This window comes from Lissotriton vulgaris, chromosome 2_1 (genome assembly GCF_964263255.1).
Source record: "Lissotriton vulgaris chromosome 2_1, aLisVul1.2, whole genome shotgun sequence".
NCBI lineage: Eukaryota > Metazoa > Chordata > Amphibia > Caudata > Salamandridae > Lissotriton > Lissotriton vulgaris.
In genome coordinates this window covers 371,961,360-371,980,400 of record NC_141687.1, presented here as the reverse complement: position 1 = coordinate 371,980,400, position 19,041 = coordinate 371,961,360, and the positions used below count along the sequence as shown (strand labels likewise).

The 19,041-nt window shown below is 49.8% G+C and overlaps 1 protein-coding gene across 1 annotated transcript in view; it reads left to right on the top strand.

Moving 5' to 3' along the window:
* Nucleotides 1-19,041, top strand: part of POLDIP2 (DNA polymerase delta interacting protein 2) — a 318,221-nt gene that overhangs the window by 189,890 nt on the left and 109,290 nt on the right. The window contains exons 7-9 of the mRNA XM_086955186.1: nucleotides 9,166-9,302; nucleotides 10,311-10,337; nucleotides 11,391-11,516. Coding sequence (XP_086811312.1) covers nucleotides 9,166-9,302; nucleotides 10,311-10,337; nucleotides 11,391-11,516 — 290 coding nt within the window. The remainder of the gene's footprint in view (nucleotides 1-9,165; nucleotides 9,303-10,310; nucleotides 10,338-11,390; nucleotides 11,517-19,041) is intronic.

The window sequence follows — 19,041 nt, the reverse complement described above, 5'->3', positions numbered from 1 at the left end:
ATTTCTGCTTTGTGTGCTGCTTTTCCTTCTATAGCTGCCCTCCACCCTCACATTCTGTGTTGCTCCCTCCCTCCACCCTTTCCATTACTTTTCACTAATAGGCCTTTTGCAGTTGTTTCTAATTATTACTTTACTTTTGATAACTTTATTTCGGACATAGACCATAAAAGTGCAGATAAAATACATACAAAGCACAGTAATAAAATCCATAAATATAAACAGTTGGAGTATACAAGAAAAAGTTATTAAACAGTAAGTTATCAAAAGGGACACAGGTAATAAAAATTGTATATTAAAAAGAAACGAGAAGGAGGTGGTGCATTTAATTCAAGTCATTTCCGTTCTACCTTCAATAAAGCCATTCCTTCTGCGCCACATACCATGTAAGAAACGGGAAACAGTGAAGACAATGGGGGAGGGTGGGTGTAGGAAGGTGGCTACCTGACTATGGTTACCCCAGATTTTTTTGCCTTGTGTTTAGCTGGTTTTCGACTTAGTTGGCTTGGTTCCCTGCTAATCAGGGCCCCAGGCTATCTGCTCTCTCTGTAAAATGGATTCCATGTACCCTAGGTACATACCACAATTGGAAATGGACTCCTTGTCAGCCCCTGTACCATGCACTATAGGTGCTCAGGGCATAGGTGCCACCAAGGCCTACCAGGGGCTGAAGCATAGCTTTTGCCACCCCTGGCTGGTTCTTAAATTGACACAACTGGCTGATCACTCAGCTGGGGCAAGTGGGTGTAATCACCCCTTGCTTAGATATAGTATACCTATATCTAAACCTATATCTGGACACATATATAGCCTGTAAGCCACTCCTATGGAAGGCCTCATCAATCCTGGAGGCAGAGTGCGTGGTTTTATGTGAGATGGAGCTCTGGCATGAGCTGAGCCTGTCTGCAGCTGTCGGGAACCACTCCCTAAGCTGATCCGGGATAATGCCATACCATATACTCTTAAGCGCCTTATAATCCTCGCGGTTATATAGCAACTTTAGTTTGGCTTTATCAAAACATGTCGTGTAAGGTGTCATACGATTTGGAATACTACCCCCTCGCCAGTTCTGGCGACGGGGGTAGCATTCCACCCTTCTAGAGGGATAAGACATGTTACTTTACTGAAACGCGGTTGATGAGCCTCAGATCCACAAAATGGATGCCTCTGCCACAGACACGGGTCTGGCCTCCTGCTGCTGACTGAAACTCAGCATATGGTGGCCTGGACAAAGGGTTTCCTGTCGCAGGGCGGTGTCAAACCACCCCAGATAGGAGATAGTGGATTGTAGTAGGGAGGTTTCAAAGAAACCAGACACTGCCTGGGGAGCACAAGGCTGCCCCTTGCATAATCCGGCCAAACCGGTTCTGGGGCCTTCCAGCCCCCGTCCCAGCGCGGCCTGGATCAAAGGAAAGGGGTGTAACCACCCCCTTCCTGGGTCCCACCCATAGGAGGGGACCTAGCAGGATGTCCAGCCCACCAGATTCGAATAAGAGTGGGAGCAGTGCCAATGCAACTCAGATCATCCTGAAGAAACATAAGAAACGAATTCTGGACCCTTCGACTTTCTACTCAACATAGAAGACTGAAGAATCTCCCTTGTGGTCAAGGAGTGACCACCCTGTGCAAACAGGCAACATCCAGCCCTCGACCCTTGCTTTGTTGCAGTTCCCGCCGGAACTCGAGCGACAGAGATCGACGAGATCAAGCTTGCCTGCCTTCTCCCTGCCCGATCCACAGTCCCTGCAGAGCTGAGACCAGTGGAGGCGACCGGAAGCGTGGGGCACGCCATCTTGAAAAGGCCACGAGACGCTGACCGTGCAGCCCACGAGTGACCCTCGCAGCTGTACATCGGGGTTTGAGAAGCCCCAACCCCGAGCTCCACTTGCACCAAAGCTACCCCCTCCACACTCGACGAGTGCTGCGTGGGGCCCTTCTGCTTGTGTTGGCTCGACGCGTTGGTCCGGTCACTTGCCAGCTGGCTTGTGGCCCCTGTGCCGACGAAAAATTGAATACGACTCGCTTTTCTGGTTGCTCCAGATCTGCACCAGCTCCTGTAAAAAGGAGCCCCCACTCTGACCCTCCTGGTTCGAGTGATAAGCAATCTCCCGGTTCCGCGTGGATTGCTTTTGCCAAGTGCTGTTTGCTGCAATCTTGAAGCCGACGGTGCTGACGGCGAGAGCCTACGTGGGACAGATCGTGACCTGCTCCTGGACGTCGCAGATGCCCCAGAGCCCACGTGACAGTGGAGAGAAGCCTATCGACAACCACCTGATTGCGCCCGACATTGCCTGGTTCCGTCCTGGTTCCACCCTGGTCACTGCTGAGTGACCCAGACTCTGTCCCCTCTGCTTTCAGGTACTTTTCTACTTCGATCCACCCTTGGATCGCACCGGACACTTCTGCTTCACGTCGCCTGCAGCTGCAACAGCTTCAAGCACCAAGAGCCTGCGTGTCAAAACCCGACGCCACTTCGACCCTGTGCACCCACTTCCTGTGGGTGAGGTAACATTGCAACGCCGGTGTTCCCACACTGGTACACACCTCTAGGGTCTGTGTCTTAAGTTTTGTTCCTCTAGGTTCAGCGGAAGTATCTTTTAACTCACTTTGTGTAACTTTTACGCACCATTGACATTGCATTGGTGCAAGCCGCACTTTCCGTGCTGCACCCGAGTTCCGTGGGCTACTCCCGACTTCAGCATTGATAGTCCTGACTGCTCCCAGCGAATCTCTAGGCCCTAGGCCTAACCACTGTTCGATTGGTATCTCTTATACCACTTTTTTAGTATATGGTTTAAGTGGCCACCGGCCCTTATCCAAAATTGTGCAACTTTGTATGTTATACTGTGCTTTTGATTTAACGCTTGTGCCCCTTTCCTCATAAAGAGTACTGGGGAGTAATTTAGAAATAAATACATATATTTTTACAATATATACTTGTGTGGTGTCCTTTCATTTGATTACAGGATTGTATGTGGTAAAACAGCTCGCTTAACACGACCTCTTAAGTTAAGCCTTTAAGGCTGCTTAGTCCATGCTACCACTAGGATAGCTTGTCTAACAAGGTTGACTTACAACCTGACATCTTTGGGGTTTGTTTGGACTGATACTAAGTGGTTCCAGAATTGGAAACACTACATATCAGGCCAACTTCTCACAGGGGGTATCATATGTTAAAACCCTACACGCCTGCGCACATTGCCTAAGTCCCAAGTTTCTACATAGGGGGATCAGCCAGCATTTTCGTATTTTGCTGTACGCCGCACAAAAAAACATGACATGCACAACATCTTCTCGGGTACAGTTACAAGCTGGACAGGTTCCCTCATCAGTATTGGCCCATTTAGAAGTAAACGCCCTAATGGGTAGGCAGCCGTGTCTCAGTTGGGTGTATAATTTCCTTGCGAGGGGGGGTTGCACTAGATCTAAAAAATCCTCCCTCTGAGAATCCACTTTTACCAACAGGAACGCAGTAGAAAGCCTGCCCAGGGTTGTCGAGCACTGTAGTGCATGGGTGTTTTGATATCTCACATAGGCCAGCAACTCTGATCTAGGTATCTTCGGGCAACTCAGCTCGGGGGTCTCCCCTAGCTGGGGCAAGCCTACGTAATGGGAAAGAGCTTTGATGTGGGATAACCAGGGAATATTTTTGTTCTTTATTTGTCCCCAAACCTCAAGAAATTCCGCTCTATAGGCTGAGAGCTCAGGTACAGACCAAAGCCTTCTCCAGTAGAGCAGGGGTCGTGCGGCTACCAATTCCTTAATTGACTCCAGACCCAGATCCAGTCGCAAAGGTGTAAGCGGTGTACTCTGAGGAAGACCCACCAGATTTCTCATAAAGGACTGTTCAACTTTTAAGAGGCTCAGTGTGTTCTTGTGTCCCCAGAGTACTGCGCCATATACGGCTGCTGTCCTGGCCTGGAGTCTATATATCTCAAGGACAGGAGCAACAGGTTTGAATTCTGATGTTTTGTGAAGTTTACCAATACCCCCTATAATCTGAGAGTGTCTCAGGGCAGATATAAATATCTGGTGGCCCCAATCAAAGTCCTCTGTCAACGTAACACCAAGATAGACAATGGTTTTCACCCGTTCAAGGGGGGTGCTGTTCAGAACAGGGTTAGGACTGGTGCGCCTCGGGGGATTGCAGATCATAAACTTAGTTTTCTCCAAATTTACCTCCAATCCACGCCAGGCACAGAAAGTTACAAACCCGTCCAGTACCCGCTGGATGCCCGTTGACGTTCGGGATAGCAGCAGAGTGTCATCCGCGAACATCAGAGCGGGCACTTCCAGTAGCTAACCAGGGAGCGTCGTTATCCTTTACACCATTTAAGGCATCCACCAAGCCATTGATGTAGAGGCTGAATAATGTTGGAGCCAGGACACAGCCCTGGCGAACACCCCTAGATACAGGGAAACAGGCCCAAAGGTCCCCATTCCTTCCACACCTAACCTGGGCGTAGTTCCCTGCATGGAATCTAATCAAGACGTCGAGTGGTACGACGGGAGGCCCAATTCTTCCAACACTTCCACAATCTTTCCCTGGGCACAAGATCGAATCCGGCCCGCAGGTCCACAAAAACAAGGTAGAGACTGCCTCCCTCCACTCTTGCAGTTTTCCAGAATAGGACCTGGAGCCTAAAAATTTGGTCCAGGGTCGAGATGCCAGAACTAAATCCAGCCTGGAGAGTAGTCAGTATTTCATGTTCCTCCATCCATCCCTGTATCCTGTCCAATATGACCCTATCCATTCATTTTTGAGTTGTATCTATAAGGCTAATGAGCCTATAGTTAGATGGGGTTAGAGGGCAACCCTTCTTATAGATGGGGACGATCTCCGCTCCCAACCAGGTGTCCAGTAGGTCAGACCCCCTAAGGACCGCATTGAACAGGATTACAAGGTAGGGTGCCCAGATTTTAGGCCTAGGAGCGAAACAAATCACCTGGCAATCTATCAAGGCCTGGGGCTTTGTTTGGGAGAAGTCTTTCAATTGCAGATTCCACTTCCTTAAGGGAAATGGGAATTACCCTCTCCAAATTCGGTGGGGATCGCCTCCCGCTTATCTTGGTGGTCCAACCGTATTCCCACGCCCATGACCCCCAGTGGTCGAGACTCATATAAGCGGTCTAGGGCCGGGAATAACGGAGGGGCTGTGGCCCCATCTAAATTCTGATCCAGACCAAGGGTCACATGATCGTCACACTCAGGACATGTGTAGAGTTCACCAAAATGTGCTTCCCACACTGCGGAAGCAATGTTCGAGGAAATGGCCTCGCCTCCCCCTCTTATACCTGAGTTAACTATTGCCCAAAACAACTTGGCATCCTTTAGGAGGAGCACGGATCTCAGCTCTTCCCACCTCGTTTCCTCCCACTCTCTCTTACCCCTAATGATTTCCTTTTTGTAGAGCAGTCTGGATGACCTAATTTTTACCCTGTCTTTGGATTTAACTGCTATTAGGAGATCCCTTTTTGCCTTCTTGCAGGTATCATCAAGCCAGGGGTGTGTCTTATCCCCACGCCGTTTATTTCCACCCACTGGGTAAAACACATCCCCTAGTGCCACGGCTAACTGCCTATGTATTTCAACGGCTTGATGGCTTAAGGCCGAGTCACCCATCTCGATGATCCGAGGAACAGCGATCTGGTATATTTTAGCAAGCCTACTAGGGGAATTCAGGAAATAGGGCCATTTAACCCTTTGCCTGTTGTTCGTTAGCATAAGAGGTTGTTAAGATTAGGCTCGGGGTTTATTAGTCCAAAGGACCTGGGCTTTAGAGTTAGGACTAAGGCATTGCTAATTATTACCCTCCCCATGACCTCAAGGTCATCCGTCGCTCTCCCTGCTCACTTTTTGTTAACCCCAAGCCCCTCCACCCGCTCCTATGTTGCTCCCCCACCCCTCACAGTCCTTTAAAAGAAATAATTTGGGGGAAGGGCCTGGCCACATGCTGCTGGGCCACTCACTTTTTTTTAAAACGCCATTCACTAGGTTTGCACATGTATGGTGAAAAACATTTCGCTTTTTGGCGATGGTCTGCAAATCATTGCAATGTCAATAGGTCAACAAAACTAGAACTATTGACTTTGCCAGTACTTGTGCTCCTGAGTGCATTATATCTGCTGTGTTAGCCATCTGTTTTGGCACTGAGCTCAGCCATGGTCCTGCCAAGTCAGTGGTGAAGGACCTTGGACATGCGCACATGACTCTGTGTCTAAGGACTTTGTGCAGCTGTGAGTCCTGATGGCACAGGACCCACACCTAGAGGACACTGCATACAGCCATCTACACCCTATTCAAAGAAGCGTAGGAGTGTCTCCCCTGTTGTTAAAAAAGCTTGCTCCCATCCATAAAAGTATTGCTCCAATTATATTTTATTATATTTCTCCTTTTTTGCAGTGACAATATATTAATCCGTATAGTTGAAGGTCAGCCAACATGGGTTTCACCCCTAGGGCTAATGGCCCTGGGGCTTTCTCGAGGCTTTAAATTTACAAATGTTTCATTCTTCATGTTCTTTTGCAATGTTGACTCACACTCTAAAATAAAACTGAATTAACTGGTTAAATCCCGCTGGGCATTTGGCGTCCATGTGCAGCAGGCCAGATAGGACCAGGGATGGCACATGGCCAGGCCCTGCACTTCCCTTTTTCAATCTGATCATCTGCGTACAGACTTTGGTAATGCGCAACAGACTCTGCATATGCAACAAGTCTTGTGCTCAGAGTCTTCTGTGCATCAGACCTGTGCTGTCATCTTGCTTTGCACCGTCCGTGCCTTACTGCTAGCTCTGGTCACAGGACCTGCACCAGCCCTGTGTCCACGGTGAATTACTGAATACAGTGTTGGGTGCTGTATTCTGTATTGGGTGAATAGATCCACTGTAAATGTGTATGTAAATGTATTGGCATTTATATAGCGCACTACTTACCCGTAGGGTCCCAAGGCGCTTCGACCGCTGCGAAACCCTTCCTGGCTTCCCTGAGAGATGGCCCCTTAATGGGTATCTCCAGGGTGAGACCAGGCATCCCCGGCGGTCTGGTGGGGCCGTTAGTGAAGATGAGGCAAGCTAATGCCCAGAGTTGCCGAGTGTGATCGCTGATCAGAGTGGGCACCGAGGCGAGAGAATTATCGAGTCCGCTGACCCTGGTCCAGAAACCTGCCGCGCCGGGAATCGAAGCCTGGTCCCGGGCCGTCCACTGCTCTCGGGTCTGCCGCCTCTAACCAGTGAGCCACACTACTTCACTATGAATATTCTGTATTTTACATTTAACTTTTCATGCACTCAGAAAACAAATGTTGTTCTTAATACCTCACAACAGATCCAGGGATATCTTTTTTTAATCTTTTGGTTGCAGTAGCTGCCTCTTTAGCACGGGTGCAGAGTACACAGTGTAGTAACAAAAAGGGGGTGGGGTCGCACACTACTCACACACCGGCGGAAGTTGCCCCTAAGGACTCTGGTCATTGTAGTAGAGTGTTCGCGATGCATCATCTTTCGATCTTGCTATCTTCGCTGTCTTCGCCATCCCTGGACACGTGTTTCGGGTTTTCAACCCTCGTCAGCAGGGATAGGCAGTGTTCTGGGGTCGCCGATGGCTGCCAATATCTGCCAGGTATAGTACCACTCCGGCGTGTAGGTGCGGGATTCCCAGGCCCGTCCTCAGGGGCAACTTCCGCCGGTGTGTGAGTAGTGTGCGACCCCACCCCTCTTTGTAACTTAAAGCTCCCTTGAGCAGCGGGCTGACGAGCCTGGGATCCCGCACCTACGCGCCGGAGTGGTACTATACCTGGCAGATATTGGCAGCCATCGGCGACCCCAGAACACTGCCTATCCCTGCTGACGAGGGTTGAAAACCCGAAACACGCGTCCAGGGATGGCGAAGACAGCGAAGATAGCAAGATCGAAAGATTATGCATCGCGAACACTCTACTACAATGACCAGAGTCCTCAGGGGCAACTTCGGCCGGTGTGTGAGTAGTGTGCGACCCCACCCCTCTTTGTAACTTAAAGCTCCCTTGAGCAGCGGGCTGACGAGCCTGGGATCCTGCACCTACGCGCCGGAGTGGTACTATACCTGGCAGATATTGGCAGCCATCGGCGACCCCAGAACACTGCCTATCCCTGCTGATGAGGGTTGAAAACCCGAAACACGTGTCCAGGGATGGCGAAGATAGCAAGATCGAAAGACGATGCATCGCGAACACTCTACTACAATGACCAGAGTCCTCAGGGGCAACTTCCGCCGGTGTGTGAGTAGTGTGCGACCCCACCCCTCTTTACACAGTGTAGTACTTTTAGCTAGCACACACCAGACCTCATGATGTAATTTAATGAAAGAAAGGAATTTGATCAATGGAGACTTCAGCAGTTTATAATGGAGACAAAGTTCTGTGGGTCCTCAGGAAGTCGTATTCAGTGCTGGATTAAACAGCATTCAAATGAAATATTTACCTGCATACTACACTGCACCAGACTGTTCAAAACCCAATGTACCGAGATACAAAACGTCAAAGGTGTAAAAATGAGGCCTGATCGTTCGTGCACTTTACTTGGAGCTGTTCGGAATCGTGCAGTTAATGGATGTAAATGTGAACAACGCTAACCAGAATAATGAAATAGTAGATCACACTGTGTCCTAAGCTGGCTTTTTTGGTATATGAAAAGAGGTGGAACTCACAAACCATAGGACTTTTGTGCTCCTTGGGCTAATGACTGCTAGGAGAGAGACTGTGGTAAAGTGGCGATCCCTGAATTCTCTGTGATCAGAATATTGGCATCATAAAATGACCTGTGTATGCTTTTAGCAAAAGTAATATACAATATAAGGAACTGTCCAAAAAATGACAACGCATTTGGGTACATTACATGCTTTCGTCTGAAGAAAGAGGATGGGATAGGCAGGAGTGAAGAGTTGCAAATGCGAAAAACCCCGGGGATCAAAGCACAGAAAAGTGCGTGGAAGGTTAAAACATAATTGGGTGTGTCTACAACACTACTCATGAACATACAACACTACTCAAGAACATAGGACACTATCACCATTCTAATAACAGAAATTGTATATTTTTTTCTTTAAATTGAAAACACTCAGTTGGAATTTAAATGTCCTGGCGCATTTCAGGACATTAATGCTCACTGGGTGTCTCCTCCCTCTTCACAGCTCCACCATTTGTCCCACGGGAGACGCTGCTCGCCTGGCAGGAAAAGAATCATCCCTGGCTTGAGCTGTCGGATGTGCACCGTGAGACAACCGAGAACATCCGCATCACTGTGATTCCATTCTACATGGGCATGCGGGTGAGGGCTAAACACGCCTCTACTTTGGAGGAGATTAGTCTTGATAATAAACCATTAAAGACCAGTTAAACCAGGTTTTATGTAATGTCTTTCACAGGAAAGGGCGTCTGGTGCTGCATCCCAATGCCAAACTCTACCATTGTACGCGCCATACGTACACAAGCACATTCTTGCAGATGCTCCTACATTGTGCTAGATTAAGAAACCTATTTTCAATCCTCCATCTCCGTTTTGACATGTCACCCTTCATTTTCAGTGGTCAATAGGAGGTTTTTATAAAATGACTTTCATTCAGTGTATCTTCAGAGGAGATCGAGGCCACTGTTCTGATGAGAGGGGACATTCAATGTCATATTCATACTTGGATACTTTGTCATGAGGCCAATCTTGTTGAATATGTTTTTAGGCACTCTACTCTCTGAAGGATGTGTGTGCCTTTCTTTGAGAGCACCACCCTTTCCTAATAGGAAAGGAGCCTTTTATTGATGTACCTTCTGAGGGGACATTTCTGAGTGCCTTACTTTTGTATGCTCTTTACCGTGTTAAACCTCGAATCCTCAGGTGTTTGTACTTTCACACACTTCATTCTGCTAGAGGGGAATCTAAGTCTGTTCTACCTTAGTACTTTTTGTGCCACCATAATTATAGAGGCTACATGGGTACTTTCTATTATCTGCTGGGTGATTATGGTTCCTCTACATATTCTCCTGAGCTGTGATATTAACTACAGACCTGTCGGGCATCGTTGTGCCTCCTGATCCTTTGTGACCACACTTGTTTGTTTCTGTGAGCCTTTCTGAACATCTTCCATGCTGTCTACTGAGACTTAGTTCCTCCTTACTTCTGTATACCAATATTTATTCTGGATTGGTTTCCCTGCCAGGCATGCTTTTACCCCTCCTTGTAGAGGCGGCATACTATGTATCGTCCATTGGTGGAGGCTAGGGATTAACTACCATTAATCAGTGAACTGGCATGTCTAATTCTGTTTTTCCCTTGTCTTTGCAGGAAGCACAGAACTCCCATGTGTACTGGGTAAGTGTTACTGTGCTTTTAGGGCATTTTGGGAGCTTCAGGTGTAAGGTGATTACATTTTAAACCGATTGGTACAAAAGAATAGAAAGAGTAATGTGCTTAAATGTGATACTTTGTAACAGCTGTTAAGTAAGGTGCAGACCTTCATTGTCTTTGGCTCATTTGAAGGGCTAACATGGAAGGTCTGCCGAGGGAATTCAGTAAATACCTTCCATTGATTATTGCTTTAATGATCTTTTATCAAAAAAACATACGCTGTGATATTCCTTATCATGTCATTAGACAGTGTTTTAAGGACCATTGTTCCGAAACTCCTTGCTGTTAGAGCAGGATAAATTCAAAATATACCTTTAACGTGAGCTGCATGAGATTTCAAGCAAGCTTTGTTTTGGTCCATTGTTCCACTTTTGTTTGTGCTCCGTGTTAGAAAAAGTACCTTTAGACCTTAATTAACACACAGGTTTTCAGCCAACCACAATATTGATAAATTAAATGTTCGTAGCATGCTTATGTCCTGCTTACTCCTGCCATTGAGTGTTGGGCTTGGACGTTGCAAGTTGTTTCTGTTCGAAAAGGTCTCCTATGACTCCTCCCTTAGTAGGGAATGCGCTTGAGCCCTGACTGTTTTCTGCACAGCTGGTGAGTGTAATTACATAGTAGGTAGTTACGAGAATGTGATGACTGAGCAAATGGTGTAAAAACATAAAGCAAATACCTAATGTTTCAGAGATGTGCAAACAAGGTACTGACTCTGAGAAGGAGGGTGGGAGCATGTGAATCTACATTTCTACAAGCTACAAACTGATACTTAGAGGGTAAGGGACAGTATTCTGTAAGAGTAAGAACTACTATCAATATTAGAGCCAATTTGTTTTGTATTTTCTTATAAACCACTTCTCTCTCACTTGTTAATATTGTGTGCCATCAAAAACTGAACACCTTGGCCTGCTCTAGACCTATTATAGAATTATTCATAGAGGTGGCGGTGTCTGTCGGACAATCCACTTACGATTTTGAATGAACTCTAACCCTGTTGCATTTGTCTTTCTTCAGTGGCGTTACTGTATCCGCTTGGAGAATTTGGGTGTTGAAGTGGTGCAGCTCCGGGAGCGGCATTGGAGAATTTTCAGTCTCTCAGGCACCCTGGAGACAGTCCGAGGCCGGGGGGTGGTGGGTAGGGTAAGTATCTGTTGGTGTTCATTAATTGCATCTTGTGCTAATTTATAACTGGTAAATCTGGCCTGTGCTTAAAGCCATGTGAGGATATTAAAGCTTAAGTTATTTATTTCCCGTTAGTTAGAGTTGGGGAGTTTAAAGGACAACTTCCACCTTCAAGTTGGAGGATAATTACAAACTGTGCAGCAGTAGCAATGCTTAGCAGTGTGCAGAGCCCAGACAGTAGCTTTTGTCAGATAAATGAGGGCTTACAAGGGCGCTGGAACACAACAGTCCTAAAAAGGGGGTTAACATTAAGGTGAAGTGGGGTGTCAAAAACAATATTCTAATTCCTTATTGCCCAATTTCTGTCACAATAGAGGCACAGCCATGAGCGAGTACATTTAAAGGTCACTGGAGAAACATGAAAAAGCCTTTTTGTATTTAATACTTCTTGTCTGCAAACATTATGGATGAATGCTACAAGCATCAGAGGCCCTTTGTACCAAAACGAAAGCCATGTTTCAGCCAGCTGTTCTGCTTCACACAAGCACATGTGCTGGGGGAGGGTGCGGGGTTGGGTTCAGTTACCTTGCAGAATGGCATCCTCATATTCTTCCGTACTTCTCAGATTTCTGAATGTTTTCTTCCTTGTCTCCACCAAAGCCCCAAGACTTCCAAGCGAAGCTTGTAGTGTACCAGGTCATAGGTAGTAGTGGGAGTCGAGCACAGTCACTCATTCTAACTCATGTGCTAGTGCCAACTCGTCCGCTAGCTTCAAGATACTCTTTTTTACCTTTTCCCTCTCTGAGGACCTTCGATTGCATTGGCCACTAACCAGTGATTGGTTATCTTTTATAACACAATCCCCAGAACGTTCATTCAATAAAGCCAGCTTTTTTTTACAACAGTTCTTCGCATGTTATTTCAAAATAAAGGTTGACGCAGCGCACTACACAGGCTGGGACCTTATCCGAGGGGGGGCTGACGAGACTTGGTGAACTGGGTATGGTAGACCTCTGTCGCAGCTTCCACCCAGGCACTAGAGCATACTCATATTTCTCAAGCGCGCACCGCACATACGCCAGATTGGATTACTTTTTGGCTTCTACCTCTCTCCAGGCACTGACATCCACTGTGGATATAGGGGTTGCATCTCTTTCTGATCCCCCCGGTGCAGCGACCCTCTCGTTGCTGGCGACTCAGGGACACGCTATTACACCGCAAAGAAGTGCCCGAAAAAATTGTAAGCGCGATAAAAGATTATTTGCTCCATAACAACACCTCTGACACCTCCCCGGCGACACACTGGGCGACGTTGAAGGCAGTGCTTAGAGGAGAGTTTATAGCTTTGTCTGCGGCTGAGAACAGAGCGCGGGAGGAGAAAAGGGACGAGCTGATACAAAAGGTTAAGGAGCTGGAAGGCATGCACCAAAGGACGTGCGCCCCCAGGATCTGGAGGCAACTAACAGTGGTTAGGAAACAGTTGAGCGCGCTAGACCAAGATAGGGCGGAATTCGCAGCTCTGAGGGTGCGTCACATGTACTACACGGGGGGGACAGGTGCAGACGTTTATTGGGACAAGCGCTCAGAGAGAAGCGGCAGCGTCACACGTTGAAAGAAATCAGAACACCGGGAGGGAGCCTAGCGACAGAGGATGGTGAGATCGCGGCCGTTTTCGGCGACTTCTATACTTCCCTATATGCGGGGTCAACACTAGACCATGCAGCGGGCGAAGCCTTCCTGGATTCTTCCCAACTCCCGGTTCTCACACCGGACCAGGCTGCGGCCCTGGAGTGCAACATCAGACCGAGGAGGTTATCTCAGCCATTTCCAGGCTCAAGCTAGGAAAGGCCCCGGGGCCTGACTGCTTCATGGCCATTTTTTATAAAACATTTTGCGCACAGGTAGTGCCGCTGCTTACCACTCTCTTTAACTCCCTTTCGGAGCCGGGCGCAATCTCTGAGAATCTACTAGACGCCACCATCTCCGTGATCCCCAAACCAGGGAAGGACCACTCGAGGTGCGAAGCATATCGACCCATCTCGCTGCTTAACATTGATCTGAAATTATATACAAGCATTCTTGCGGCGAGACTAGCCCCGCTTATGCCGAGACTAATTGTTCCGGACCAAGCCGGATTCATCTCGGAGCGGCAAACCATAGATAACACAAAGAGGGCGCTGCACCTAATCGAGAAAGCCACGCGTACGGAAGGGGAATATATGATGCTCGCAATTGACGCGGAAAAGGCGTTCGATCGAGTCCACTGGCCGTATTTGGAGCAGGTCTTGGTGAGGGCCGGACTGGGAGACCGATTCCGCACCTGGATCCTGAATTGCTACTCGAGGCCATCAGCGACGGTCCGTGTAAATGGGTGCTCCTCGCCCCGCTTCCCTATAGAGCGGGGCACGAGACAGTGATGCCCGTTGTCGCCCTTGCTTTTTGCCCTCTATATGGAGCCCCTAGCACAGGCCGTGAGACTCGCTCCCGAGGTCCATGGAATCAAAATGGAAGCATTCGAACATACCATAAGCTTATATGCGGACGATGTTCTGCTGTCGCTATCCTCGCCCAGAGAGTCGCAACCAGCCTGTGTGGCCATTCTAGACGCATTCGCTGAGGTGGCAGGCTTTAAAGTCAATCTGAGCAAGTCAATGGCACTCGACCTCTCCCTGGAGACGCCCACAAGGGCGCGCCTGCAGGGGCTCTTTCCCTTTCCGTGGGCCTCGGAAGCTATCCCCTATTTAGGTGTTCAACTGGCGGCCACCCTACAGGACACGGTCCGCCTCAGTTATACACGACTACGGCAGACGATCCGGTCAGAACTGGGTAGATGGAGACACCTTCCGCTATCTTGGCTTGGCAGGGTGGCGGCTATCAAAATGACGATCCTACCACAGGTCCTTTACGTGTTCCGAGCCATCCCTATGAGACCCCCAGAGGGATGGATCCGTCAGACCCAATCCGAACTAGCACAATTTATCTGGAACGGGCACCGGCCACGGATGAAGCTTCGCTTGGCTATGTTGCCTTCCGAGAAGGGGGACTGGTCCTACCGGATTTGTTGTTGTACTACCAAGCGGCCCAACTGCAAACATTGGTGGAATGGAGCAAATGGGAGTCCGAGAAGCACTGGCTCTTTCAAGACCAGGCAGTAGCGGGCCGCACGCTACAGGAGGTTCCTTTCCTGCGGCGGCAACATCGACCCCCTAACCTCTACGCTTCGTTTATCACGAGGACGCCTCTGGAGGTGTGGGACCTCGTGGGTGTTGCACACGAGATGACATCCTTCCCATCTCCACTGACACCCTTACTGAACAATCCAGACTTTGGCCCTGGTATGGATGCAGTGGCATTTGCACGATGGGGTCCGGCGGGATGTAGGGTGCTCTCGCACATGTATGCAGCAGAAGGGGCTATTCCCTTTGACGCCTTCCGACGAGAATATGACTTGCCCGAGGAGGAGCGCCTCCGCTATTTTCAGGTGCGCCACTGGGCACTCCATGCAAGTATTGGGGGCGAAGCAAACCGCAGACTCAGTGAGTACGAGTATTGGCTGATCTCGAGGAAGTCTGATCGAAAACTAATATCGGATATATACCGCATGCTGTTAGGTAGATCCACTCATGTCCACTTTTCAGGGAGAGCGAGGTGGGAAAGGGACCTGGGACGCACACTCAGTAATAAAGAATGGGAAGGCATCTGTTACAGGGCCCGTCACTCCGCCCATCACATGGGCTTGACAGACACCCTCACTAAAATCGCTACATATTGGTACTACACCCCAGAGAAGCTCAATGCGATGGATCGCACGCGCGACGCACTATGTTGGCATGGCTGTGGAGAAAGAGGTACACTGGTGCACCTATTGTGGGACTGTACTCACTTACAGGGTTCTTGGAAACCAGTATTAGATGAGGTGGACTCACACTTTGACACAACACTTCCGAGATTCCCTGCTTATGTGCTGCTGGGTTCACCTAATCCCATTACCTATCCACTACGCTCCCATCGAGGTAGACTGATAGCCATAGCCCTGGGCTCCGCGCTGCAGAATGTTCTCACTTATTGGCGCACCGCACACATTCCAACCTTTCAGGGCCGGTTGCACCGTCTTTGGAATGTCCTGGGAATGGAGAAGCTGTCTCTCATTGCGAAAGGGGGGGGACAAATACCCAGAATTGTGGCAACCCTTCTTGACGCTCTTAGCCAGGGAATTTAGGGAAGTGACCTGTCCTAGATATCTGCGCCTGCTGCGACAATCGCAAAGCGATGTAACGGAGTCATCTAGCTAGATGAAAGAGCCCAAGTGGACGGCATTTGGACCTGGAACAGGGGTGGTGGGTGGGTAGTTCCGGGGGTGGAGGGGTTTGCGGTAAAGTGTTTAACCTCTTCGCTGCTAGGGAGATTTCTCTGCTGTGCTGCAGATCCTTGAAATACATTGTTTCATGACGAGCTCAGCTCGTCATTAGCACAGGAGCACTGTACTGCATGACGAGCTGAGCTGAGCTGAGCTCGTCATGAGCAGGAAAGGGGTTAATTGTCAAGATGGCCGCCTGGTAGGAGCCTCACACCGGAGCTCCCAGTGCTGGGGATCCCTGTAATGATTTATCCCAGATAGCACGCATCGCCATCGAGTGAAACCAAGTAACTGGTTTTTGAAGAGTAACTGGATTAAAAAACAAGTAACTGGATTGTGAGTTGGAACTGGATTCTCCACATACCTGAACTGTGGGCATTTGCCGGCGACGAGACACCTACGATCTTCATCGGATTTGTGGCGGAGCCCTGGTCAGCGGGGAAGAGGGGATGCGGGCGTAGCTGTACGACGTGACCGCCTTTGAATTTCCGACGGCCGGCTGGGGCTGCTGCTGCTATCGTGCAGCCCAGGGTTCAGGGGAGAAACGCTGCCTTCCTCTGCCCGAGCACACCTCTCTCGCAGAGCGGGCGCCTCGAGACTGTCTGTCTGCCGGGTCAGCAGGATCGGCCATGTGGCACTGGGGACAGCGTGAGTTTCTGCCTGCCGCCTGCTGATGCCGGTGAGCTCCGTGAGGCGAGGCTGAGCGGAGAGGCTGGGAGTCTCCGACCACCCGAGAGACCTGCCGCTGTGGGCCGGTGAGCGCTGCCGAGTGCGCGGTGGATTGTCCCCTGAGTTGGAGGGCTGGTTCGAGGTGGCTCGCGTCGGAGCTGCATCTGGCCTCCCCCTCTCGCTTGGCTGTATGCAGCTGAGAGCTGATCAGACTAGGTGACAGCGGAGCAACCGGGAGCCTCGGGGCGTGAGGGAGAAGTGGCGGCGGATCGGCTGGTTGGACCCTGGAAGGATCGCGCTGTGACAGCGCCAGGAGGAAAGGAGTTATCAGCCCCGCCCCCCCCCCCTGGAAACGCTCGAAATTTCATCGTGTTTTATAACCAATCTTCTGGAATAGCGGATTTGCCTCAGTTACACTTGGGTATAGTGAGCTTGACTTGGACAGCCTCATTGGAACCTGACTATCCTGAAGGTATTTACAAGCATGTTATTTAATCTCTATCTTGAACATGCCGGCGCTACACTCTTTGCCCTGAAGATACAAAGCTGTTTGCTTACAAACTATTCACGCGGCATGGCGACCCTCTTGCTGGTCTCACTCTCCTTTACCTAAAATGGCGGGGACCACATACCGGAGCCATAAATCGCCTCCACTGCCCACCAAACGACCGTGAAGCTGCATACCAACGAGGCCACAGGTCACCTTAACAGAGATAAGGCTCCCTCCTCGTCTCCTGAACAGTTGGAAACCTAATCTCTCCCCTCCCCTCCTAACAACACAGAGGATGGACTAACTCGACCTGCCCCGGAAAGGGAAACTAGCTCCCTAAGGCACATCAACAACAGAGATAGGACTGCTCCTGACTCCCTATATGCCACCCTGGTGGCCATCTTTGAATAGTTCACCACCGGAGGGGCCATCTTAGACTAGTCATTTATACCTACTGCCTCTACCCATATCCATAACCACTACACACTCTACCTTTTAGGCTTAACGCCCCGCAACCACACAAGCTCCCCACCTCTTCTACCCACGCCTCTTCCGCCATGGAACGCTTGGGCAAGCACACCTACAAAATCATATACCCACCAGAGCTCACCAAAAAAAATGCCAAACGCTACAAACACAATTTCCTGAAGGCACACCCCGAATTACCGTGTGTGGACACCTACTTTTCATTGACCAACGGAGACACAAACAACGATATCATCTTTTACACCAAACGGAGAGCACAATGGAGGAAAGCGTTCCTCTCCACTCTCTCTATTCACACCACCAATAAAACCGCTCATGGCCGAACCCTTTCTATCACACCATCCCTAGTCTTCCCAGGCAGAGCCACAATCACCATCTACAACAATGGGACCATTCTACTCCAAGCCACTGATAGGAACCTTGACCGACTAGACAACTTATTCCCTACCTTCTTAGAACACATCGCCAAACGGCGGACCCCCATTCCGCACACATCAAGCTACACAACTCCCCCCAACACCAATACTCAAAATAACCCGCCTTGCCCACTGCAACATCGGAAGGACATACACCCCGCCCAACCCCCCAGTGTTATAGTTAGGATCACACCTGACGTTACACCCCCGCTCCCCTCATCCACAGGCGTAGATCATTCCCCCTCATACATCCAACTTACCCCCACCCACCCTTCCCCCCATCTCACACCTCATTCGAATCTTGCTGAATCCAACACCACCAGAAGTATATCACCCCCCCCCCCCCGCGGCAGATCTTCTTCCCTCTCAACCCCCCCCACCATTCTCACCCACCACTCCCACACACCCCCAGCTAGCACCCCAGAATTGGCGTCCTCCCACACAATAACATCCCCCCTCTTCTCCCCCCTATTACTCAGTCCCCGCTTCCCTCTTACCACCCCCACTATCCTCGACCTTCACTCATCCCTCAACTCACCGGCACCACCCCCCCCATTCTCACCCCCCACTCACCCACACTCCCAACTACCACCCCAGAACTTGCGTCCTCCCTTACAAGAACATCCCCCCTCCTCTCCCTCCCATTACTCAGTCCCCAGTTCCTTCTTACCACCCCCATTATCTTCGACCCTCACTCATCCCTCAACTCACCAGCACCACCCCACACCGACGCCCCCACCACTACTTCCCACCCTCCCCCTACCTCACCCACACCCCTCACCTACAAATCATCGCACCCACCGAATACCACCCCACCCACTGTAACAGCAGAGCCCTCCACTACTGCCCCAAATTCGCCCTCTAACTCCCCTCTCAATGCCCCGCCCATGGCCCACATCACGAACACTAACACCAAGACACCTCTCGACCTGATTCTATCCACCCTCCTACAACTCAAAGAAGAGCTCCGCACCATCAAAGAGTTTCTTCACACGCCTCCCAGACAACATCGACCCACAACGACCACCACCCTACCCAACAAACGACGCACTCTCCCCACAGTCCCTCGCACTCAACTCTCTCCACACTGGCCCTCTATCCCCGCCCGCAACAACACCCACCGTC